This window comes from Mastacembelus armatus, chromosome 13 (genome assembly GCF_900324485.2).
Source record: "Mastacembelus armatus chromosome 13, fMasArm1.2, whole genome shotgun sequence".
Classification (NCBI taxonomy): Eukaryota; Metazoa; Chordata; class Actinopteri; order Synbranchiformes; family Mastacembelidae; genus Mastacembelus; species Mastacembelus armatus.
In genome coordinates, this window is record NC_046645.1 from 21405340 (window position 1) to 21417777 (window position 12438).

The 12438-nt window shown below is 40.3% G+C and overlaps 1 protein-coding gene across 4 annotated transcripts in view; it reads left to right on the forward strand.

The window, feature by feature from the left end:
- The window catches only part of fndc3a (fibronectin type III domain containing 3A), a 44762-nt gene that overhangs the window by 23698 nt on the left and 8626 nt on the right, over positions 1-12438 (forward strand). For all 4 annotated transcript variants that reach the window (XM_026328220.2, XM_026328204.2, XM_026328212.2 and 1 more), the window contains 14 exons: positions 3857-3933; positions 4033-4279; positions 4540-4833; positions 5563-5621; positions 6550-6710; positions 6819-6878; positions 6958-7096; positions 7440-7493; positions 7611-7735; positions 7913-8087; positions 8731-8817; positions 11244-11382; positions 11910-11978; positions 12096-12214. In XM_026328220.2, coding sequence (XP_026184005.1) covers positions 3857-3933; positions 4033-4279; positions 4540-4833; positions 5563-5621; positions 6550-6710; positions 6819-6878; positions 6958-7096; positions 7440-7493; positions 7611-7735; positions 7913-8087; positions 8731-8817; positions 11244-11382; positions 11910-11978; positions 12096-12214 — 1805 coding nt within the window. The remainder of the gene's footprint in view (positions 1-3856; positions 3934-4032; positions 4280-4539; positions 4834-5562; positions 5622-6549; positions 6711-6818; positions 6879-6957; positions 7097-7439; positions 7494-7610; positions 7736-7912; positions 8088-8730; positions 8818-11243; positions 11383-11909; positions 11979-12095; positions 12215-12438) is intronic.

Sequence of the window (12438 nt, forward strand, 5' to 3'; positions counted from 1 at the left end):
ATTATTAAATGTCTAGGTTGTTTACTGCACAGCTTCCACCTTCAGGCTCTTGTTTTCACACTGATCAACTGAGACTGCTTGTGCCCGATTGCTCCCCTCCTCTGTCTGCCTGGATTGGTGGTGGTTGGATGCTAATAGGCATATTGCAGTGCATCTGGGGGGCTGTAATCTTCTAATAGAATATTATACTTATAGTAAATTACTGCCCTCTCAGTTTATAGACAATCTTTCCATGCAACCATTTGCCACAGTGTTATTTACTAAAAAAATCAAGGTTAGGGTCTATGTTTGCAATTAGTACTTTTCTGTTTTATTGACAGTTTAGTACTTAGCTTTACTGTAATTATTAACCTCTGTCCGTTCATCTGCTTCCCTTGCCTATCTTCTTCCTCCTTTTTATTTGTGGATGGAGAGAATTTATTAGCTTTAATTAAAAATCAAGCCCATTCCCTCTTTATAGGCTCAGAGTTCATCATGATGCCATTGAGAGCTTATTGAGAGCTCCCACATGAACCCACTGTCTCTCTACCTGTCTCACTCTCGTGCTCTCTGCCAGTGTATTTCCTTGATTTTTAGACTGTTGTAGTCTATAATTCACCTTCTTTCTGCCTAATTGAGAGCTTGTTTGTAGAAACTGAATAAAGTTGACAGTTCCTTTTGATTGTTGCTGTTTTTTCTTAGCCATGTCTGCCAGGTTTTCTGTTTGTAGTATGTCTTAGAAGTGAAATCCCACATTTGTTTGTTTGAGCTTGTTTGTTACGAGTTCTACCCGTTTTCAGACAGGAGGAAACAGCTGGGCGCTCAGTGGCGTTACATTCCCTTCACATCTTTGTCTGTGTATATATGTTTGTGTAGACGTGTTTGGGCTTTTATTAGTCTCTCCCTCTGTTTTTTCACCCAGACTGAACAATTTATCTCATCTTCCTCACCATTACATCCGGCTCTCTCTCTCACTCCACTAGCTCAGATTCCCGTAGGCCTGCCACAGGAGGCAGAGGTGAATACAGACTGTGCAATGTTGACGGGAGGTGATGGTGTTCCCAAAGTGTTGCCTAGTCTCTGTTTATACTGCCAGAATGGGCAGCCTGTTTGTGACTATTCTTGGCTCAGTGGCAGCCACCCGTTTTGTGGAGGAGTACTGATGTTTTTCCTGTGGCTGCTTCCTCTGGAAGGCTGGCACTCCATAGCCACGTCAGCACAACCAATGCTCCAGTTGACTCAGTGGGGGAAGGGAGGGGGAGAGGGATGTGGCCTTTTCTATCTGATCTCTGTCAGCACTCATGCGTCAGTCTGATGTTAAAGAGTGGGTGTTCTGTCCCCCCACCCCCCAATTCTCCACTCTACCCCTCTCGTTTGCTCTCTCTCCTAAATGTGTGTGGCTCCCTCATCCTTCTTCTCTCATCCTATGCTTTCTGTCAGTCCTTTTCTCTATGCTTTACAAGCCAGTACATACAACATTTCATTTTTATTGCAACTAGGCAAACCAGGGTATACAGGGTGCTAATGTGATTCATTGGATCCAGTTAGTCAGAACTGGCAGCACTAAATGGCACTGCCTTGATCAGTCATCATGCAGGTGCACAGTGGTGGCACATGGCTTAAGCATGACATGATTTATTAGTCTTAAAAGTTGGTGTAGTCAACAGTACACACCTCCCACACAAATGATTTTGTAATCTGGATTCTAAAAATTATTGATGGCTGTGCCATTTCGCTGAGCTTCATTCAGGAGGAGCTCTGCCTTGCTCCCTGAATCCGGATTGTTGTCTTTCCACATCCTTAAAGAAATATCTGTCTACTGACTGATACCGTTTTGCTATCGATTTAAAAGATCTACCTGCTATTTTATTTAACATTTAGTGAGGCAACAAGGTGTACGCTCAGCTTTTATGAAGGTTATAAAATATAAAATTTTTGTTTAAGCTCTTAGAGGTTTGTTGATTCGATGCATGGTCATTTGGGAGGCTGTAGCTTATACTGTGAACTATATTAAAAAATATTAAATATTAAAAACACATCCTAGTATAATGTAGTTCACAGTATATGCTACAGCTAAAAAAAAAAAAAACAAAAAAAACCCTCTCCTCCTAATGGAATACACTCCCAACAACACAACAGCTTTCAGCCTCCAGAGAGACAAAAAATGTTGAATCAACATCTCTTGAACAGATGCAACAATAACTATCCTTTATAACCCTCGTACATGTAAGATTTATTGCCAGGCTGATGTAATAGACTGCATTTATTTTTCCTGGGTTTACCTAACAGATTGACAGCTGTCCATAAATCAACACTCACATGCATATATCCCTTAAGAGGTGGAGCGTGGACTTTAGGATAAATGGACTTCTGAGGGGCTGGTGCTAGTGGTTTGATACGCAGGTTTCAGTCCATCATCACACAGACCAGCCTGTGTACCCATGGACCTATTATGGATTATTTAAAATTGACCTCTCTGTTTACATCAGCTTTGACAAAATGTAGGAAAACTTTTTCTCAAGGTGTCTGCTGGGAGGTCATTGTGTGCTTTGGATTGTTTTATCTGACATCTGGCACTGGGGCTTTAGTGTTTGTCTTAGGTTTGTAAGAAAAGAAATGTGGGACTGTGCAAACTTGGCACAAAGTTCCCCCTCTCTCTCTCTCTTCCAGGCTTTCCGCTGAGCTGTTACTTCAATGAGCTGAGCTAAGCTGCTGCACTGTTCTCTACATCAGACACACACAAGAAATTATGTTGTTTCTCAGCACTTTCGTAAAGTGGTACTCTTGCATTTGTCAGTATTTTAAAAAATGCATTTCTCTGACTTTTCTTACTCAGGTACTTAAAAAAATTGAATAGTCAATAAAAATGCAGATCGTTAGGAGACTGAATGTAATATGTGGGCAGTTGTAGCTCAGAAAGTAGAACAGGTCGACCATGAACCAGAGGGTTGATGGTTTAATCCTTGGCTTGACTGGTCCACAGGTTGAAGTGTCCTTGGGCAAGGCACTGAACCCCAAGTTGCCCCCAGTGGCTGTTCTTCTGGTGTATGACAGCTTGAGTGGTTGTGTGAGCAAATGGGTGAATGGACAAATAGTGTAAAAGCGCTTTGAGTGCACTTGAGTGTAGAAAAGCGCTATACAAGTATAAGACCTTTTACCATTTATTATTACTATGTGGGGGTGCTCCCATTGCAGAGGTAACAGTTACGGTTAGTGCTATAGTGAAAACTTTCCAAGTGTTGTATACCATAGGTAGCAAAGCAGGAGGGGTTATAGCAGTCATCCAACGTTATGGAAGTCCATTTATCTAAGTGGTGGGTTTAATGTGACTGGCAGTCAGAGCACTTTCAAGGTTTTGATGAGCAGTACAAAAGATAAGGAACAGTATTTTCTTTTCTTTTTTTTTTTTCTTGGATTGAAAAGTGAAAAGTTCATCTAATTGCCAGGCATAACATTGACACTTTGTATTAGTTCATCAACAATTGTATGATGTTTCCATGTGTTACTGCTGGTTACTGCTTCTGACTGGTGTTGTCTCAGTAGCCACTCCTGGTACTGTACCATTACAGTACCAGACTTCTGGTACTGTAGTGTTTAGAGTAAATTTTTATACCAAACATATAATTACTATTCATGCAGCTACTCTGTCGAGCTAATGTTATTGTGAGCTTTCAAAGGAGCATTATTAGTTTTAATTTCCATGCGTTTTTTTTTTATGTTCAATGTGGTGAGTTTGCAAATATTTGTAAGTTGTTAGACCCGGATAGGCTTAACTGGGATTGAAATTTCGGTCCTACTCTAGTCTAGTCACATCTGTCATAGATGAAATGACTTTTTGCCCTGAGATAAATTGTTTGATCCTACTTCTTCTGCACAGGTCCTGCTCAGGTTCCCATGATGTCTCCAAATGGTTCAGTGCCTCCAATCTATGTGCCTCCTGGATATGTTTCACAGGTATTTAATCTACACTATTTCAAGACCATTGTTTCTGACTGCTACTTTGTTGAACTTATCTCATATCTGTTTTCTATGCTCTTGTCTGTTTCCTCTTAGATCATAGAAGAGAATGGAGTGCGGCGGGTTCTGGTTTTACCTCAGCAACCAGAGTTCCACCCAGGCGGCCACTCCCCTCTCCACCACCCTCCACCCCCGCCCCATGCCCACCTGCCTGCTTTCATCCCACACCCTGCCATGATGCCTCCACCACCCCACTTGTACACAGGCATGGCAGGGGGTGTGGGTGACATGAGCTCTCAGTACATCTCCCAGTATCATCCATCTCATATCTACTCAGAGCAGGGTGAGTTGGAGCCAGCACTGTCTGGTCTCTATTGTTATTTATTTGTTCTCAGCAGATTGTTTCCACAGTCTAGTTATACAATCACGGCCTAGGTCAAATAGTTTGTCAGTGATAGGGAGTTCACCTCACTACTGCCCTGTTTATTTGTATGGCCTTCTTAAAGTAAACCATGGTCTTACCATTTTTCAGCCTGCTTGTCTTGCTACCAAACAGTCCTGTTTTGTGTTATTACCAACTGTGCTGCCTTTCTGTTCCTTCAGTCTCTACAGATTCTCACTCCCAACATGGACGGCCACCGTTTGTTCACAGAGATGACAGAGCAAGCAAAACATATGAGCGTCTGCAGAAGAAGTTAAAGGAGCGGCAGGGAGGTGGAGGGCAGGTGAAAGATAGCCCTCCTTCTTCACCACAGAAGTCTTGCAGCAGCCCCCCGGCAGTGGACATTCACAATGGCGTTGGAGGGCAAGGACTGGAGGCGCTGCAGGGACAGCTCAGCCATGCAGTGGCAGGCAATGACAAGCAGGCAGGCAGGGGAAAAAATGGAGAAACAGGAGGTAAGGAGATGAAAGGGTAGAGGTTTGTTGATATTTACACTTGGGCTGAGACAGCATTTTCTAGATGTTAGGAGTGTGTATGTTGTATTTAGGTGCTAAAAATAGTACCTCATTAGCTGTAGCCACTGGTGGCAGTGAGAGATCAGCAACAAGGCCAGTATTACTCTTGATTACATGAACTCTGACTGCTCATTAATCATGGAGTTTAACACTGCTGCTTTACGACACCAGTGCATAATTAAGGAATACTGTCAATTTTTAAAGTAGAGGGAAAGCAATTTCACCTTATCACCTAATGAAGATTACATGAATCTGAGAACACTGAATTTTTTTTTTTTTTTTTGGACATTTGATAATTCCTGGAGAAGGGTGGTGAAGTCATTGCATTCTGTTAAAGACTGACATATAAGCATACAAATATATTTGACTTGGATGTCTGTGACTGCATCCCTCTTGTTATTACATAATTTCTTTTAGCAGCAATGCACTAGATTCAGGTGTCTTTGGATTTCTTTTTGGAAATGTCATCATTGCGTTTTCCAAAATTAATCTGTGGTGTTAAATTTTCAAAGAAATATCACGTATTTGAATTTGAACAGTAGTCAGTAATACTGAATTACATACGCAGAAATGCTTCATTGCCTCTCAATATTTATTTGACACATACATCTTCATTTGAGAAAGTTGCTGATGTTTTATATCAGTAATTATTTTTATTTCTCTCCTCAGAGCTAGATGAGGAAGCTCAGGCTCTACAAACATTATTGAGTACCATCAGTAAACCAGTGGTTAGTATTCACTTCTGCTATGTTATTTGATGTGCCTTTTTAATCTAATTGGTAGAATTTGGTTGCATTTATCTGATTCTGTTAGCACTGTGTCCACAAATTGTTGAACTGATGTTATTGTGTCGGGTCATTAAACATTGTGTTAACATTGCTGACATCCTACTAATGGAGTCAGGCCTACTGGCGAGCATCCATGTGAGGATTTCTGTTCCCAAATGTTCCACCAAACAACCCTGCACGCAGTTTCTAAGAGGTTTGGGGTTTGCTTTGAGAGAAGTATTGATTTTTAACTGAACACTTACCAAGCTTTACTATCTTTATGGTACTAGGCTTGGTGGCTTGTAGACCCTTTCTGTTGTCAGAAAATATGAGATTGCTTTTTAGATAAAAACTCAGTAGTGTAGTGCAGCATCCTTTTTATGAAAATGTTGTTGTTTAGCACTAGATAGAAATGTACATGGTGTATATTGGCGAAGATCATCATTAAAAATCTGAATGGTATAAGGTCCATGACAATATTGTTGGTAAATATAGAGAATTGCTGTTTTATCAGCAACTGGGTGGGAATCAGTACATGTGATTTTAATACTTATTGACTAAGGGGGGGGGGGGGACTCCTTGTAAATACTGCAAAACAAGTCTGTCGGTGAGAAAATGAATGGATAAAGTTAAGGAATACCTTCTGCCTTCAGTAGAAGGTGTTTTTTTTTTCCATCTTTTGCTGCCATACAAGTTTGTTAAAGGGCTAAAAGTAGTGAAGGTTGGAGGGGAAGGTACAGATATGAATCTCCTTGCAGTGTAGTTTGACTCTTTTTTAAATCTCTTCAAAACTTAATGTGTACCTTTTCATAAAGTGGTACCAACTTGAACTTTTTGATCCCTCTCTCTTTTTCTATACCAATTAATCTTTCAAACTTTTATACGATAGGTATCAGACATCCAGGCCAGAGGCGCCATGGTGACCTGGAGTGCACCCACCAGGCCAGAGAGTGACAGTGTAGAGGGTGACTGCAGCCCCTTGGAGCCCCTCAGCTACGAGGTCTCCATCTCATTTTGTGGCAAAGATGGGAAGTACAAAAGCATGTACTGGTAAGCATCAGATGCCATCAGGCTCTGCACCAACTGTTAGTTGTTACACAAAAAGTTATTTGAAACCACAGCAAAGAGTTTTTTTTTTTTTGTTTTCCTTCGATGCAGTGGGGAAGAACTAAGTGCTACTTTAGAAGACCTTCGACCAGCAACAGACTATCATGTCAGGTTGGTTTAACCCTCCACATGGTCTGTTTTACCTGCAGTGGCAAGAGTGACATTGCATAACTACTTTTTCCTCCCTCAGGGTCCAGGCTATGTGCAACTGTTTACAGGGAAGCCCATCAGAGGCTGCGAGCTTCACTACTTTAAGCTGTGAGCCAGATCCTCCCAACCCTCCAAGGAAGACCAGCGGGACCAAGAACACACTGGTACTCCAATGGAAGGTAAAAAATAATTTAAATGTTAAAATGTTAGCTAGTTAAAACCAGTTAAACTATCTAATTATTTTTTATTAGTGGTTTTCATTAGTGGTTTTCTTCTTTGTAATTTGTGACAGTTATAGAGATTGTGTAGCACTAAATTTGGAATAAAAGATTAAGTAATTAAAGTTTTTAAAAAATTTTTTAAATTAAGTAAAACTTCATACATTTCTTTTACTATATTCACTCTGCATGCAAAAGTCAACTAACTGGACACTGGTGTATATATTAGTGTTAATGTTTATTTAATACATTTACAGGATCTGATTGAAATATAATAATCAAAACCTGTATGGTTTATCTACAGGCTCCATGTGACAACGGTTCCAAAATCCAAAACTACATTCTTCAGTGGGATGAGGTAAAATGCTTTTTTTTTTTTTAAAAATGTTGAACATTACACCATGCCCTGGTTTCTTATATTAAACTGGGATATCAAGTTAATTGTTCTCAGAACTAAAGCCTTTGTTCTCTGAAGGGTAAGGACACTGGGAATTTTGAACAGTGCTACTATGGACCCCAGAAGCAGTACAGAGTGACCAAGCTTTCACCAGCTTCAAGATACTCCTTCCGTGTTGCTGCCAAAAATGACATGGGTGTAAGGTAGGTGCCTTGCTAGATGCCAGGTTATTTCCTAGATGGCTTCCTCCTTGTCCATTTTTATATTACTGTTACTTCCAGTCACTGTCTCCATCTGTCCACACGTGTGTGTCTCACTCTGTCTCTCCTGTCTTTTCCTCCCATTCCTGCCCATCCTCTGCCTCTCTCTGTCCTTCCCAGCGAGTTCAGTGAAGTGGTGGACCTGTTTACCTCAGGCAGTGTGCCATTGGCACCCTTTCCTCCAGAGCTGGAGATGGCGGGTGTGACCTGGCTTTGTCTGAAGTGGCAGAGGCCCACTAGCTCTCCAAAGGAAGATGACATCTACTATATTTTGGAGATGGAGGAGGAGGGCTCGGTATGTCTCTCACAGTTAAACAGAGAAATCAACCAATTGAAACTCACCGCAGTATATTGCTTTCCTTCTACGTAAATTGCTTGAGGCAATTGCAGGGCCATTACATCGTAGAGGTCAGTATTGCCAACATTAACTTTAGTGTATCTTCAGACAGCATATGTACCAGAGTAATACATACAGTATACACAAAATCCTGTCCCTCAACAGTTGTTTTCACACATGGTTCTTCTTTTTTATGTCCCGGCATCTCATCAGCAACACATTGTAAAGAACTTGGAGGCCAGTGACCAGAAGATATATTTTCTCCTCCATGTTGTATCACAAAGTTATAGTAAACAAATTTACTTGAATGTGGCCAAAATGAAAAATGTAATTCACATCTTGTTTTTTTGCAACACTTAAACAGTTTGCTTTAAAAATTATCTCACCTATATAACTACTGCCACTTCTGTCACTGGCACACCACCTCAAGCAGCTGCCTGCAGACATGGCTCCTACCAGGAAAAAGACAAAGAGGTTCCTCTATCACCGTTAGCTGTTTGTCTTCTGCGGACTGCTTTGTCTTCTGTGCTACAATAGTTGTCTTGTAAGTCAGTACTCACCTGGTTGTTTTTTCTCCTTTTGTCATTTGTCTTTATCCCAGGGATATGGCTTCCAGCCAAGCTATGATGGCGAGGAGCTCTCCTGCACCGTCAGGAATCTCCACAGGAGTACCAAGTACAAGTTCAGGGTAAGGAAAGCCTGTGATGTTTGCAGTTTGAGCTGGTGATACATAAGTTTAATTTGGGTGCAGTGGAGTGGGTTTGTGTGGAAGGGACAGGCTTCAGGCAGACTTGAGGGAGGGTGCTGATGTCCACAGTGGCCAGTGATTCATCAAATTGCAGGATTCTGGCAGCAGGGCGGTGGGCAACATACAGCTTAAACAAGATGATTCCACTGCTGTTAATCACATGCAGTGAAAAGCTACTCAAGCAAAGCATTTGATCCATGGTGGCTTTTTGGCTGGAAGTAATGTTACCAACAGACAAATGTATGTCTGTTAATGTTACCATATTTCTGCCTTTATCTCCCTCACCCCCTTATATCTCCTTCCCCCATGTTCACTTCTGAATTCCTGCTCTGCTGACTATTGACTGTTTGCAAAATGGCCCTGATGAATCACTGGTGGCCATCTTTCATCATTTATAGGCGTAGACCATTGCAAAGACGCAATGCCCCTGATAAACAGTTGAATACTATTAAACCAGGGAGAAGATTACTAGATTAATTATCTACAGTAAATTAACATGTAAGATTTTTATATATTAGGATTTTCAACACTCTGAATTATGGTTTGGACCCTTCGAGGCAACTTTTTTTTTTCTTTTTCTTTTTTTTTAATATGTGAGCCTGGGGTTTTGTAATAAAGAAACATGTCTCTCACTGCAATGGTGTGTCTCATTGTTTGATTTGTTTTTAATTGTTTTGAGCAACAACAGAGGTCTACAAGATGTAGAAATAAGCTAATACAGGTCAGACTGTGACCGACATTAAGCATGAGTGGAGGCAATACTTTGTTAAATATAGTGACTTGTCAGTGTTTAGTTAGCTGAAATTGACAGTGTTCTAACAGAATTCATCTGGTTTTGATGGGTTTTCTCCTTACGTTGTTCTTAAGTCTGTGATTTGATCTGTTCAATGCAGACTTAGAATGTCTAACATTTTAATTTGGACCATTCTGCATTTCCGTATTCAGACAGCGTTCATAGTAGGTGTCGGGTCTTTAATAAAATTAATATTTCTTACAACTGAAAAAAATTATTAAACATTATTGTCCTATAATGGATAAGGGTGGTAATAGTCTATATATCTATGTTACTCTTTTCAAATCCATTGGAAAGACCAAACACTCATTACACTGTACTAATTTAGTAAGTGTTACCTGTGTGTATCAACTCCCATGGATCTCCGTTATCTAAACACTTTAGTACACACCATTGCACTAAGTGACATATTTCTCCCGTTGTATGAAACCATGCAAATGTATTTTGACCTGATCCTGCATATGCTGTTCTGCTCACGATCTTGTATTAATGCATGGGAAAGCATCTGCAGAAAACACATCATTTCCTGCTGTCTGATATTTTGCTATTCAAAAAATACCGTTCTACAGTTTGTTTTCAGTAGAAACTTGGTTTGGGATTGAGTTCTCCAGAGAGAGTAGGAAAATTGGAAAGTATTGAGTGACAGTCAAATGCACTGATGATTTTGTTTGTGATTATATTTCGCAACTTAGTCAAAGATTGGCTAAATTGCAGTGTTTATAGAAATGAAACACAGTAATCAATTCCAGCTGGAAGCTGCTTCATAATCATTTAAATTCCCCCTTCTTATACTTACTTGCCCACAGCAAGTAACAAGACATTCTCTTTGTACTGTATATGCCCAGCATTAAAGAGGTGAGATAAGATATACTTTATTAATCCTCCAAAGAGTAATTCAGGTAGTCTTGCAGTGAAAGAAAAGAACAAATAGAACATAATATTAAATAAATGAATTGACAGATAATAGAATTACTACGTTTTTTTTTTACATAGGAAGCATCTGCCCGTCAACATTCTTAATACTGACAGGAAAGTAATGTATTACCCAAACAAACCACCATATGCCCAGATGGCAGAAATGTTAGTCACTCAAGACTCCCTCATTAACAAGTATCAAGCTGCACAGTGTGAGGGGATGCTGTGTGCTGTGCAGATTTGTCTTGATACAGTATGTGGATGAGCTGTACGCAGCAGGCACATAAGTATTTCCATGTTATGGCAGATATGCCACAGTGAAATGCAAATGCCACTAAAGCTTCATGTCTCATTTTTCGATCACAATGATTATGGCATCTAAACAGTTTTGTTAAAACATTTCTGTAGATATAAGGAGCTGAATCTTTTTGATAATGTTGTTTTTCTCTGATGCCATTTTGATAACAAGCAGGGAGTGCTACACTCACTCTCTCTCTGGGATCCCTTCATTACCCTTCTCTGAGTCAGGCAGTGCTTGTTATCAGGAAACATAATGACCTTTATACACTTGCTCTCATTGGCTACCTGTGCAAAATGTAGCCAGTATTTTGACCGGAATAATGTTTCCTCATTGTCTGTATTTATGCACTTTCTCCAGGTGGTGGCATATAACTCAGAGGGGAAGAGCAACCCTAGCCAGGTGGTTGAGTTCATCACAAACCCAGACCGACCCAGCAGTCCCTGCAGGCCTCTCATCAGAGGAAGAGTCCTGCCCAACAGCTTCAAGATGGCCTGGGGTGAGCATTTCCCACCAGTTCTCTTATGAAAGCCCTAGAGTCATTTGTGTGGTTGACAGCCTGGCAGGGCTAGTTTACAGTTTCACTTTTTTCCCTCAGCTCTGCCTGACCATCAGATGAATGTGCTAGAGATAAAAGAGAGAGATAACATTCCATGTAGTGTATAGATGTCTGGCAGTTCTCTCCTTTATTCAGACAACAGCATGAATCCTTCCTACACCTTACTGGGCAAACATGTCACTCATTGGTCTGCATTGTGTCTGCTTCTTGTTTTCAAAATGGAAAAATAGCATGTTTTTTGAAAATTTTCTGTAAATAGAATAGTAAATAGAAATTTGAGTTGAAAAAAGCCATGTCACTGGGATATTATGCTTCACCCAGATACATCCAATGTATAATATTTAAGGAGATTTGAGAAACATGTTTCACTATCATGAAATCACAAATTTATTGTCAGTTCTTTTTCAAGTAGATTTCCAAGCATGACAGAGTGAAAACTGACTTTTATTTGTTCATCTGAAAAATAGAACCCCCAAAAGATAATGGTGGAGCAGAAGTCACAAAGTATGTTGTGGAGCTATCTGAGGGCTTAAGTGGTAAGTTACCTTAACTAAGTTCATGTAAAAATTATATTTTGGGTATTGAGACTTTGTTTTTTTTTGTTTTTTTTGAAATACAGCAATTAAAATGTATTTGAAATCTTTTGTCCATAGGCTTGTCATGGGATCTGGTGTACTCAGGGCCAGCAATGGAGCATGTGTGTGAAGGCTTGAAGCCTGGCTGCGCCTACCAGATACGAGTTTACTGCCTGAGTGAGGGGGGGCAGAGCCCAGTGAGTAATTCAGCATCAGCACACATGCACATACAGCTACACATGTGGCCTTGTGTTTTGCCACAGCAATTTACTGATTAGTAATTATTTTATGTGCTCGCATGTAGGAAGGGTTTACAAAATTTTATCAGATTTGTTTGGATTGATGGAGTGCCAAGATTTGCTACTAAAATTAGAAACCATAACACAGACTACTACCTACCTTAAAACGGACTTAAATTACA